This window comes from Tamandua tetradactyla, chromosome 3, assembly GCF_023851605.1.
Source record: "Tamandua tetradactyla isolate mTamTet1 chromosome 3, mTamTet1.pri, whole genome shotgun sequence".
NCBI lineage: Eukaryota > Metazoa > Chordata > Mammalia > Pilosa > Myrmecophagidae > Tamandua > Tamandua tetradactyla.
In genome coordinates this window covers 12732159-12744348 of record NC_135329.1, presented here as the reverse complement: position 1 = coordinate 12744348, position 12190 = coordinate 12732159, and the positions used below count along the sequence as shown (strand labels likewise).

The following is a 12190-nucleotide window of genomic DNA, read 5'->3' as shown; positions in this document are numbered from 1 at the left end:
GTCTTCCTGCATGCTGCCCCTTCCATGGTCTGGACCACATTCTCTCAAATACCTGCCTCTGCCTCCCCTAGCACCACTGAATTTCCTTCCTAGCACCTGAGGTTGGGTAAGAATGGGGGGCAGGAGGCAGTTATGGCACAAGTCTTCCCTCTACAGATTTGGACATGTGGGCAGACCAAGGAGTGACAGCTGCCTATGAGCCAGACCTGGGCTCAGCGCCTCTCCACCTGGGGGTATCTGGCATTGGCCTACCTGGCCCGCTGCACCGGGCACCTGTCTGGGTTCCCCAGGAACACCTGCCGCATGACACTGGGGCTCAGGAAGTCCACGAGGTTGACCAGGGCTCTGGGCACCTAAAGGCAAGGCTGCAGATGAGAGGGGCTCCGGAGGCTGCTTCTTCCAGCTACCTCAGTGCCCCAAGAAGTAGGAACTGGCTTTAGGGTCAGCCTCTGAGTGGAGTTCTGGGGAGGAGTCTATATGGGGCCCCACAGTCCCTGCACAACTTCACGGGGTGCCACCCCCATGGGATGCTGCTGGGAGCAGGACCAGAGAGGGGCTTGCTCTGGACACCCCCTGAAGCTCAGAGGACAGTGCCCAGCCTGGGGGGCCAGTGGAGAGGAATTCCCAACCAGCTGCCACCATCAGAGAATGGCCTGGGTCGGGGCGGGTGCCTTTAGGAGACCACCCCTCCTTCCCTTCTTCAAGCCTGAGGTCCCTGTGGTCTGTGATTCCAAATGGAATGATGTTTCCTTAGAGGCAGGCTCTGGGAAGGGAAGGAGCCCATGCTCTCCACTCTCTCCTTCAGAGAGGAGGTACTTACACCATTCTTTCCCCTTACCCACCCTCACCACCGCCCCACCCCCAGCTGCTCACGGAACCTCCCACCCACCTCTCTATGTAGGATGTCCAAAGCATTGCGGAGGTGGTTTAAAAAGTTGGCTGCCGAATATAGATTCTGGGAAGAGGCAGGAGGGAGAGGAGGGGTGGTTAGGATAGGAGGGCAGTGGGGCAGATGCAGGCCTCGCTTCTGGCTGCAGTCCCAAGGACTTGTTCTCCCTGTGGTCTCCAGCTGTGATCAGCTCATCCCATCAGAATCTGAGATGAACAGCTGACTACTTGCTTTTGTTAAAGATAGGTCGACCAGAAGACTGGAACCTCCGGTTGGTACCTTAGCTCATAACTTGAAAGTGGAAGATCATCTTTGGGGTCAATAATTTTTTCTCTTTCTAGATTCTCAGGACTTTAAAAGTGGGGGACAGAAGAACCATCTATCTGCCTCCTCATGTCACCTGGGACATGAAGGTGGAGCCAGAAACCTGACGATCTGGGCAGGGAGGGCGTGTGAGTGTCTGTGTGTTTGTGCCTAGGTAGGCTGTCCAAGGGTTGCTTCTAGGGCCTTTTCTCAGAGAGGCTCTCGAAGGCCTGCCATTTAAAGTCAGGGGTAGGGGAAAGACGGAGACCCCACCCCATTACCGAGTCAGTGCAGTAATCACATAAATCATTGCCTCCAATCAGCACCGTGATGACCTTCCAGTCTTCATGGAAATTTATTCTCTACACAGAGGGAGGAAAATGCTTGATGATTTCCAATACACCAACAAAAACCCTGCAGCTTCTGGAAGTCCATTCAACCCTTGCCAACTTCCTTGCCCACTTGAAATAATAGAATCAGAATCTCAGAGTTGAAGGAATTTTAGAGATTTATTTATAGACCACAGAATCACAGCATCAGGATGTTCCCTCCAGGTCACCGTGACCAGCACCGACCTGTCCCCACTGACATAATTTCCTCCAGAGGGCCTCCAGCAGGGGCTCCCATTGCTGTTGGATGGCCCCTTGTCCAGGAACTCATGGCTTTCCAAGGCGGATCATTCCATTTGGGGCAACTCTAACGGGTTAGGAAATTAATCTTTATAAATAAACATAGGTCTGACTTACATGGTCTTCTCTCATCCTCTGCACCAGAGTCTGGACTTGGCTCGTCAGTTCCCTGAGAAGGAGAGGGAAACAGTGCCTTGGGGGAGGAACAGTGGCCGGAATTTTCCTCCTGAGGAGCCTGAACTGCAGGCTGCCACAGGATCATCTTGGCTGCATGAGTTGGCAGAGACCCGGAGAAGCTGAGATGAGATGCTACAAGCTGGTGCTCACCTTTTCTGGAAAGTTATTAAAACAAGTAACTATTTGAAAAGCCAACTGGGCCTGCTAAAGCTGCAATTAAGGGTGCCACCAATTGTATTTGTTGCTTGTGGTCTCCCCTCTGGGACTCCAAATGCAAAATTTCTTTTAGGAGTTCATGCTGGGGAACTATTTGTCTCTTTTGAAGGACTGGCACATGTTGTGAAATCAAACCTATGAACGTTTCAGCGTGCTTCCTTTTTTCACTGGGCTGCCAGGAAGCTCAAACTGATGCTCAAGCACAGTAATTCTAAATTGTTCACGGTGACAGTTTCTTCCTCTTATTTCCCCCTCCCCAATGACTGTGGTTTTCTCTCTTACATATATGTTATTCATTTATAAACTTACCTAAATGTGTGTCTTAGAAAGAGGTGGGGAATAAACATACACTGTACATATGCTTGGGTTTATAATTCATGGAAGGAATAGATATTGGGCACCCAAGTTCCCCACCAGTTCAAGCCTCCATTGTAGGTCTGGGGTGTGATGAATCCACAGCATAGTGGTTTTCCAGAGCATGGCCTGGTGGGCGCATCTGACCACAGCTGTTTGTTACCAAGGAGACTATCTGACCACAGCTGTTTGTTACCAAGGAGACTCTTCCCAGGTCGGGTAAACAGGCCTGGGGGTCAGGCCCAGCAGGGTGTGGGCAGGAGTGAAAAGGGGCAGTGGACAGAGGCCCAGATGGCAGGGACAGGAGCTGCAGGAAGGCCAGGCTGCCAGGGCCTCCCGGAGCAGGGTGAGGGTCCTTTGGAGCTGACAGTGAGGCTGGGTGGCTCTCCTGGTCAGCGCCCAGTGGCTCCTCTACTTCATTTCCCTTTAGCACCATAACAGGGACATGACTTGTGCTCCGAGTCCTCTAAGCCTGTACCCCTCTTTGGCCCTCCTTGATCTTTTTGGGGAGTTGCCGCTTGCGAGGCCCTGGGGGGAATGGATCTTTCTAGCACCATTATGCCACGTTAATTGTTATGAATAAGGTCGATTGGTGAGTTCAATGATTGGAACATGCTGTGCACAAAAGCCAGGCCAGAAGTTCAACCTCCGGTGGCACTGCTCTTTCCAAAGCCACAGCCGTGCTAGCCTCCCCGCTATGACCTCGGCGGCAGGGGTGACCAGGAAAGGGAGCGGACCGAGATCTTCTCAAGGCATGCCTTCTGCACCCAGAGGCCGGGACTACAATCTCAAGGGGGCTGTGTGCCTCCCGCTTCCCCCCATCCCCTGGGCTCCCTTCCCCCAATGCCGTACTCAGCCTTTGCTCTGGGAACAGCCTGATTGAGGAAGGCGTTACTGTCATCCGCGTTGCCCGTGCCCACTGCGAAGCCTGTGAGGTTTCTGTTAAACTCCCGCAGGATATCTGAAAGAGGAGGGGATGTGGGACCCAGAGGGCTCAGGCTGGCAGGTGGGTCTGGGGTCCCCCACGGAGGCTGTGCTGTCCTCATGCACCTGGGGGTAGGGGGCGAGCCTGAGCAGTGCCGGGCCCTGTCCAAGCCCAGCAGACTCGATAACGAGCTGCCCAACATGGGCATGCAGCTCTAGCAGGGGCCAAGGCAGCAAGAGCTCCTCAGGCTTGGCTTTGTCCATTTTGTTTGGACAATGCTTTAGAATTCACGGCCCAGGTTGCACTCACCATCTCATTTGATTGACTCGGCAACCCCTGGGCTTGTCGAAGAAACGCTTTTTACCGTTGAGGGACCCTGAGGCTCAGAAAGCTAGACAACTGGCTCGAGGCCACCTGGTCAGCCCCTAAAGGACTAGGGCTTGAACTCAGGTCTCCTGCTTCCAAATCCCAACTCCAACCCTGAAGGCTTTGCAGCCGGGGCCTCTCCCCCGCCTTTACTGGCAGCCACGGGGAGGGGTGTGATCTGCGAGTCTCTAAGCCCGGAGGGGCTCTTGGCCTGGGAGGTCAGATGGACAGACAGACAGACCCAAGCTTCTGGGAGTCACTTACTAGGTAGGGTGGTCACGTTCTCCAGAGAGCTGTCCCCTCCTGAACTGCAGAGCGCAAGCAAGTCAGGGGCAGGGAGCGAGAGAGAATGAGAGATGAGAGCGAGAATTAGCGCATTCACATCACAGAAGGGCAGCCCTTCCTTTCTTAGTGTCCGCACCAGCAGCATCTGCAACAAGCACCAGACCTATCTACTTTGTCTCTGAGGAATCCTGAGAAAATTCTGAGTTCACCAACATGTCCTGCCCACCCCATGCCCCCCCAAATCTGGAATATGTAGGCAAAAGAGAGCCAACAGCCATTTCCTTGCTCCACCCTAAAGCAGAAGGGAGAACACCAAGCTGAGTACATACTATATGCCCAGCCCCAAACCAGATGCCTTGTCATTTGTCTCCCATCTCCCAGGAATTTACAGATTAGGAAACTGTATAGGGTTAATTACCTTGCTAAAGGAGGCTAAAATTCACAGGGCTTGAGCTGGAAACCTTTAGAAAATGGACATGCTTCTCTGTCCAGTGAGCAGGTGCAATTCTACTGGGAAGTCAGGGCACGGCCGCTCACTGCCCTCCAGCCCCCAGCCTAATTTCATCGACTCTCATCTACTTTTATGGGCCTCAAGATACACTCTAAAGATACCATTTCCTCTATGCATTTAAATTGAGTGAGACAAGTAGGAGGTGAGGAGGGAAATATTGCTATTTTTACAAATTCCGATATTTGGGTGCACTGTAAGTACTTGTATTTATCATCTGCACCTCCCGCCTCGATCCCTGCATGTCCTTGCAGGCCCCTGGGTCTTGAGGACATGGCCAGCTTCCAGACCCCCAGCAGAGACCTCAAAGGCCGGCCCATCCATCAGAGTCACTGCAGGCGGTTGTGCATTCCAGGGATGCCTGGGATGAGATCGGCCACACTTCCCACCAGGAGCCGCCACCCTTCTACCGCGCTCAGCTTTCTCTCTCCCACTTCTCATCACATGTCTGAGCCTAATTTGGCCAGTGGCTGGGCCTCTTTTCTCTCCAACTCTGCACAGAGCTGCTACTTTAGCTGCCTCCTTATTTTCTCTCTGGACAAGCACTTAATCTGAACATTTCACACTTGAAAGGAAATTATATATCCGCATATCTCCTCTGATCACGAGGCCCTGACTAACTCCTTTTGCCCCTACGTAAACATATAACCACAAACGTAGAGGATTTACAAACACACATACATCTGGTACTTTCTACTGTCATTTCTTGACTAAAGTTATTTTTGTTCTTAAACAAAGGTGGTGGTTACTCAAGACCAACATATACCAAAATCTCTCCCTGACCCCATTTTGGAAAGAAAAATTCTGTGAGAAGTGAGCAGATTACACAAATAAACATGGAGGAACAAAACGATGCGAAACAGGAAAGAAAACAGACACACATCTAAACGCTAATCTATGTTACAGCCTTTAAATTAATGTGATTTATACTCTACTACATGCTCAGAGGCTGGCTTTGTTTATCAGATATCACCCACAGGGCACAGAGAAAAATCACTGGGTAGATACTCAATAAATATTTGTTAAAGGAGTTTCAGTAATATGGGACTGAACTCCTAATTAATAAGACAAAGAAAGGCATTTTTTGGTCAGTAAATTTTATTTTGGTCCTTTGGATAATCCCAAACAAGCAAATTTATTTCAACTGAAGAACAGGCAATGTTCTAGAGACCTCTGGGCCTGCCGTGTGTTCAACCAGCCACAGCTGGACTTTTTCACAGGTTTATGAGTCTCCCAGGTCAGGGGACCTGGAAATACTCACAGCCAAAACTCCTTCTGCAGACCTGCTCACAGCCCACCCCAAGAATCCTGGGTCCACTTTCCGCCTTCCCAGCCGCCTGAGGGCCACTCTCTGACCTTCCTGTTTCTTTGGAGGTAGAGGCTTAAACAGCACTCTTAATATCATTCTTTTACCTGGAATCATTACTTGCCTGGAGTTTCCAATCTAGAAATTTAATGGCGTCAGGTAATTGATCAGTCTACCACAAGGGCATTTCCCAGGGGGTGTTAACAGGTATTATGTAAAAAGAAAGAGCTCTGAAATTAAGGGAAACACTGGATTAAACAAATTTAAATAGCTTTCTTCTTTGCAGGGTTTCCCAGAGCCTTTAATATGCAAATATGCACTGTGAATTCCCCAGGGGGGAGAAATTAGTGTTTCCTAAACAAACACAAAGGAACTCCCCCTCCTCAGGAAATGCCTAGGGGGACACACTTTGGGAAACACTTCTGTCTACATATTCTACCGAGCGCCAGGCTGTCTTTCAGACTCTGACCTGGACTTCAGCTAAAACACAGGTGGGGCTTGGGGCAGGTATTTGTAACATTTAGAATAAATAAAGGATTCACGGGGACAGCAGCCTTGGAGCTAGGATGGCAAAATTCAAACATTAGGCCTTAATAGATCTCGCTTGGAGGGAGAATCGGAACGACTGGAGTTTCCAGTTGCCGCAGAGAGAAACTGCGGGGGGTTTGTTTGGATCTGAACTCAGGGCCCATGTAGCTGAACTGACTGTAAAACTGGGCAGCTTGTCTCACCCCACCCCGTGCCACCGTGTGCGGCTTCTCTGTCCCCTGCCGCGTGATGCCTACTTTATTTTCCCACCCTCTGATGTGAGGTCATTGCCTTCGTTAGCCAAGACCAAGCGCAGCTGCCACCACTCCCAGGTGTTCCTTGATTGTGATGAGGTCTGGTCTCTCTCTCCCTCTCACTTTTTCTTTTGCTCGTAGCCTCAGGGATATTTGGGTCCCAGGGGTAGACAGAGCTCTGTTCGTTCTGTGCCAGCCTGTTAGAGACCACCCACCTGGCCGAGGACACCTGGCAGCTTGGGGGTGTCTTGGGCAGTGATGTCCTCCCGCCAGGACGCCCTGGGACGTTGCTGTGGAGAGCTGCAGGGGGGGGTGCCTCTCTTCCGCCCAGAAAAACCTGATCCTCCCCAAGCTGCTCCTCCCACGTTCTGGGGGAAAAGTATTTTATTTGAATTCGCTTTGAAGAAAAGGGAGAAGGCAAGTGCTGGCATAGACGCTCATCACCACCCTGCCCCCTTGTGGCTGGTTTGTCCTAGCTGTCCTCCTGGGTCCTAGCTGTCCTCCTGAAGCTGAGCTCATCGCGAATTCCTCCGAGGCAGACGTAAACACAAATTTTATTAGGAAAGAGACAGAGTCCAGAATATCCACACCCAGCACCTCTCCTAACACATCCCATGCTTTTCTGCTCTTGTGTATCGAATGCTCTTTCCCACCCTGCCCACCTACCCAACTGCTAATTGTTCAAACCATGCCTCGGGTGCCACTTCCTCCAGGAAGCCTTCCTTCCCATCCCTGCTAGTGGAGTGGGTTATTCCCTTTTCTAATATTCCTACTGCATGTGGGTGTATTTTGTCTTTAAATAGCACTCGCCAATCAAGCCTGGGTTTTTGCCTGTGCTATCCATATATGCCCCTAGCCTGCCCCACCTCAGAGCCTAGCACCGTGCCAGCAAGTAGGTCACAGCCGTGGATGGAGATGTTGCCCCAAAGTGCATGTTGGGTTTTGGAGACTCTCTGTGCAGTGTGTACGTGTGTTAAAGGCAGAGGTATGACTGCAGAACCACGTAAGACAGTAAGCAGAGATGCAGGCACAGCTACACGCACACTTAGGCAAGGAGGGCAGGTGAAGACTCAGAGATTTGGTGTTTTTCAGGGAACATCTCATGTTTGATTTGCTGACTCAGAACCCTGGTTAACTTTCTCTGCACAATTTTAAAAAGAAAAAGAAAAAAGTTAACAACAGTAAAACACCCTCTCTACCCACCAAATTTTTACACATTGCAGGAATGCATGAGTTTTCCTTCTCAAACTTCCTTCCAGACCTAGTCCTTGCTCTTTGGCATTTATGCATCAACAGGTGACAGAACCCCCCATCCACTCTCTGGGGGTGGACACGGCGGGGGCGGGGATGAAAACGAAGGGCTCAGATTACCTGTATGACAGTCCCCGGTACTGTGTGGCCACATCAAAAAGGTCATCCGGTTTGGAGCCAATGCCATTGCCAGCCTTTAAAAACAGACCAAAATCCATGGGAAGATCAGCAAGGTGGAGGAAAAAGAGAGACAGGAACGCTTCCTAAGAGGTGGTCCCAGCACGCTGGCTGGGGTGTGAGAATGCCCTGGGCTGGGCATGCATTCTCTGGTATACCCATCCCAGCTGCACGAATTGAGGACAGGCCCTCATCTCACAGGGTTGTCTGGAGGACCAGATTGGATCATAGTTGGAAAAACTTTGTTTTGAAAGCTCCAAAGTGATGTATACGAATGTGAGAGATTGGTCACACTATCAGGAGCGCCATGCTCAGCGCTGTGTGAGCACAGCAGAAGAGCCCATGCAGTGGTGGGACTGCAGTGGCTGGGCACCCCTTAAAGTTAAGAATCATCTTCCTCTTCCTCCCGGGGCCTTCTGTAAGATACTCTCACAGCCTCTGAAAGGCTGATTCTGGGAGAGTAAAATAGACTCACTTCTTGGAAGTTAGGAGCAGAGCTTGAGCTACAATCGTGGAGTCCTTGCTACCTTCTGTGCAGGTGCAAAAAGGAAATGAATGTGAGGGTCTGAGCGGACTTGAAAAGCATAGTCCAAAAGGAAAAGGGCACCCACATAGGCAGGTTTGGATTTCCTTTTTTTAAAGTCAAAATGATTTATTTTTGCATATGTCAAAAAAAGTGTTTTGTGTTCAAAACCTCCACCATCTGACTCAATTCAGTTCACACCTGGGAAGGATCTCCTCTGCACACCCAATTGAGAAAGCGGCTGCAAAGTCAAATCATTGCCAAGCGCTTGGATGGACAGAGGTAGGATAGAGAGGCAGGATAATGCAGAGGTCAGGAGCACAGGCCCCGGAGTTAGGGGACTAGAGGGCATGCCCAGGCCTTGGAGGTAATTACAGAGCCTGCTTTATCATGTTTTCTCAACTCTGAAATGGCCAGGAGCATGTCACTGCAAGGGCATAGTGCTTTTGGGCTTTTTTGAGATGAGGAGACTAGGAGAGATAGTACATGAACTTACTTAACACAGTTCCCAGCACACAGCAAGGGCTCAATAAAGCATGAGTTGTTAGTAATCTTTTAAAAATCACTTTACGCTTCACTTTTACTTAATGATGCAGGAGAGATGGCATCCTCGGGCTCCCTTCTCTTGAGTGTATCAATAACTGCAAAGGGCTAATCATGGTAGGAATTTGCTTAGCTTCAGCTCCTCTCTCATTTTAAATATCTGACCAAAGGATTATTACTTTAAAGAACAATCAAAAGAGAAATAAATAAAGAAAGAACAATCAGGCTTTAGAGGTAGAGTACAGCGGTGGCAGAAGAAGTCATCTTTTCTCCGTGACTGATGACGGTTTAGAAGAACAGGCCCTAAACGATGGGCGTGAGAGGTGGACAAGATCTTGAGGCCATCCGACTGGGCCCTTGTCTGATGGGCTCCACCGGTGCCCTGTCGACTCCTCCCTGCAGCGCAGACTTGTGTCTGGCGTCTGTGTCGGCCCCGGAAGCCGGCCCAGCTCCCCCCACCCGGCGGGCCCTGGGGCCTTACAGTCAGAGAGTCGCCGAGAGCAGCCACAACTCGAATATCTGCAGGTCTCAGAGCGTGCACTGGAAAGACAAGTGACAGGCCTGAGTCTCCGGGAAGGACGCTGCCGCCAGAGGTCACAGAAATGCCACCCGCAGTGCCACGGAGGTAGTGCTTGTATGAGAGACACAGTAAACTAAGCCCAGCTGGGGCGGCGGGGGGGGGGGGGGGGGGGAGGCACGGGGGAGGCATGGGGAGAGAAGGGCCAGAAAGAGAGAACGGAGAGAGAGACCGAGAAAGAAAAGGGACAGGGAGTGCCCAGCGGCCACATGGGAGGCCCCGAGGGTGGCTTGAGTGCACGACCCAGCGGGCAGCAAGCGCAGGCCCCAATGCTCAGACCACTTAGAGCTGTTCCAGCATTTCCACCGAGCCTTGAAGGAATAACGATGCGAGCCTTTCTTTCGAAGAGACCCTACTGCGGCCGCAATGACTGCAGCAGGGCCTGGGGCAGAGCTGGCTTTCTCGTGGAACTCCCTGGACTCCTGCACCCCTGGGGTTCAGTGAGGACGCCCTGAAGGGCTTGGCCTCCTGGTAGAGGATCCCTCATAGCTCCTTCCACTGAAGCAGGTGGGCTGCAAATGGCTCCCGGACCCGGACTCCTGAGGCCTCTGGGCATGATGGTACAGAGCTGGGGCCCCCAGATAGGAAAGCAGCAGGGGACATATGGCAGCATTCAGCCTATTCAGAGTTTGCTAGAGTCCTTGTGGATATGAAGTCCCGGTGGGAGGGGCCCCGGTCCTGGGGTGTCCTGAGGGGCCTACCTGAGGTGGGGGGTGAGGCAGAAGGAGATCTGTCCCTGCATGGCAGCCAGCTCCCGTGACCCTAAGAGTATAGAATCGAGTCTCAGCATCTCAGGGTTGCAGGGACCAGAGAGGCTGGCTGGGCACCAGACTCCCGCAGGGAGCCGCTGGGGAGGTGTGCCTGGAAGGGCATTTTCAAAAGCCCCCTGCGTGGTGATGACTAGGCCAGGTTTGAGAGCCACTCATGTAGTTCAGACCCCAATTCCACCCAAGGTGGGAATCAGGGCATCAGCGACTGCCCCCTCCATGCCACCCCTGCCTCTCCACCAGCACACCCAGCTGCATAAGGCTTCCCCCCACCCCAGGCCCTGCCGAGTCTGCCCCAGTTCAGGGGCTGGCCACTGCCTTGCCTGGGGAGCCCCTGAAGCAGCAATGAACGATACCTGCATTTTGTTCTTGTAGGTGCTCAGAAAGGGCCAGACCTGCAAGAAGTGGGTGTGTCTGTGTGTGCGACAGCAGCACAGAGCCTGCTTTCTGCGCTGCTCTCAGCTTGCCAACTCTCAATGAGCGCTCGTACTGATGGCTTTCGGCACTCCCCGCCGGGCAGGGGGCACGTGACCTTCTCTGCAACTGGAACGAAGGCCAAGGCCGAGGCGGCTCCCCAGGAATATGTGAGTCTTCCCTGGGCCTCCCACCCCGCTGGCTGGGGACACCTGCTTCCGCTCTCCTCCCGACAGAGCGCCGCTTTCTGGCCTCCCTCCGCCCTCTGTGGCTCCCTCCACTGCCCCCCTCCCCACCCCGTCCCACCCCACCAACCCCCAAAAGTCAGGCTCTTGGAGGTTCTGCCCCAGGCAGACCCAGTGCAAAGGTTTGCAGTGTCGGGCCTGGGACCCTTCTGGGAACACGGAAGAACTAACAGAAGCGAGAACAGCAGCGCTCTGAGACTCGCAAATCTGATCATCTGCAAGTGCAGGCGGGGTCTCACTCTGCCTCGCCTTCCGGGTTATTGTCTGCACCCCTGGCTCTGGCTTCCAGCTTAGCACCCGAGGCCTGCCCCCAGGCCCCAGGCCCCCAGGTATTACTCCAGGTGTCACTTCTTGCTCTTCCCATGTAGCCGTGGAGGCAGTGACTGCTCCAAGACGGGGTATCCTTCTACCCCCACCCCCGCCCCAGCCTTTACCTTCTCCCTACCCCCAGCCCTCACAATGGGACCTGGCCATAGCAGCTGGGCTCCTTTCTCTGGCCCCAAAGAGCTGCGTCCAGCCAGGACTCCCTCTAGGGCTCCCTGCCAGGGGGACAGAGGCACGCTCCAGGGCCTCCAGTCCCTGGGGGCCGCCCCCCACCCTCACCCCACCCCCCACCCCCAGACCAAGCCGACAGGCACGTGGGAAGGCTGTCCTGGAGTCTGGAATGGGATGGGCCGGTGGACAGGGCTGGAGGTGGTGGGGGAGAATCTGGGATGAAATGAACTGAGAGGCCGCAAGAAGAGGTGAAACCCAGCAAAGATGTTTTAAATGGAGACACTGCAAGGACACGCTTTTCACGCTACCTGGTTCGGACACGCGATGTTGACCTTGTCTTCAAAATTATGCCGTGCTGTCTTCTGGCCCACAGGCTCCAGCTATTTCGAAAAGCAAGCAGGCGGGGAGTGAGAAAGGGGCGGCGAGAGCACAGGTCAGGGAACGGGTCGGGGCGCAGC

At 52.9% G+C, this 12190-nt stretch overlaps 1 protein-coding gene across 1 annotated transcript in view; it reads right to left on the bottom strand.

Moving 5' to 3' along the window:
• PLB1 (phospholipase B1) overlaps positions 1–12190 on the bottom strand; it is a 141490-nt gene that overhangs the window by 41154 nt on the left and 88146 nt on the right. Inside the window, exons 30-40 of the mRNA XM_077152488.1 lie at positions 12041–12112; positions 10935–10973; positions 10513–10573; positions 9716–9774; positions 8112–8185; positions 4124–4167; positions 3421–3529; positions 1939–1990; positions 1474–1554; positions 890–955; positions 253–353 (exon numbers count right to left, since the gene is read on the bottom strand). Coding sequence (XP_077008603.1) covers positions 253–353; positions 890–955; positions 1474–1554; positions 1939–1990; positions 3421–3529; positions 4124–4167; positions 8112–8185; positions 9716–9774; positions 10513–10573; positions 10935–10973; positions 12041–12112 — 758 coding nt within the window. The remainder of the gene's footprint in view (positions 1–252; positions 354–889; positions 956–1473; positions 1555–1938; positions 1991–3420; positions 3530–4123; positions 4168–8111; positions 8186–9715; positions 9775–10512; positions 10574–10934; positions 10974–12040; positions 12113–12190) is intronic.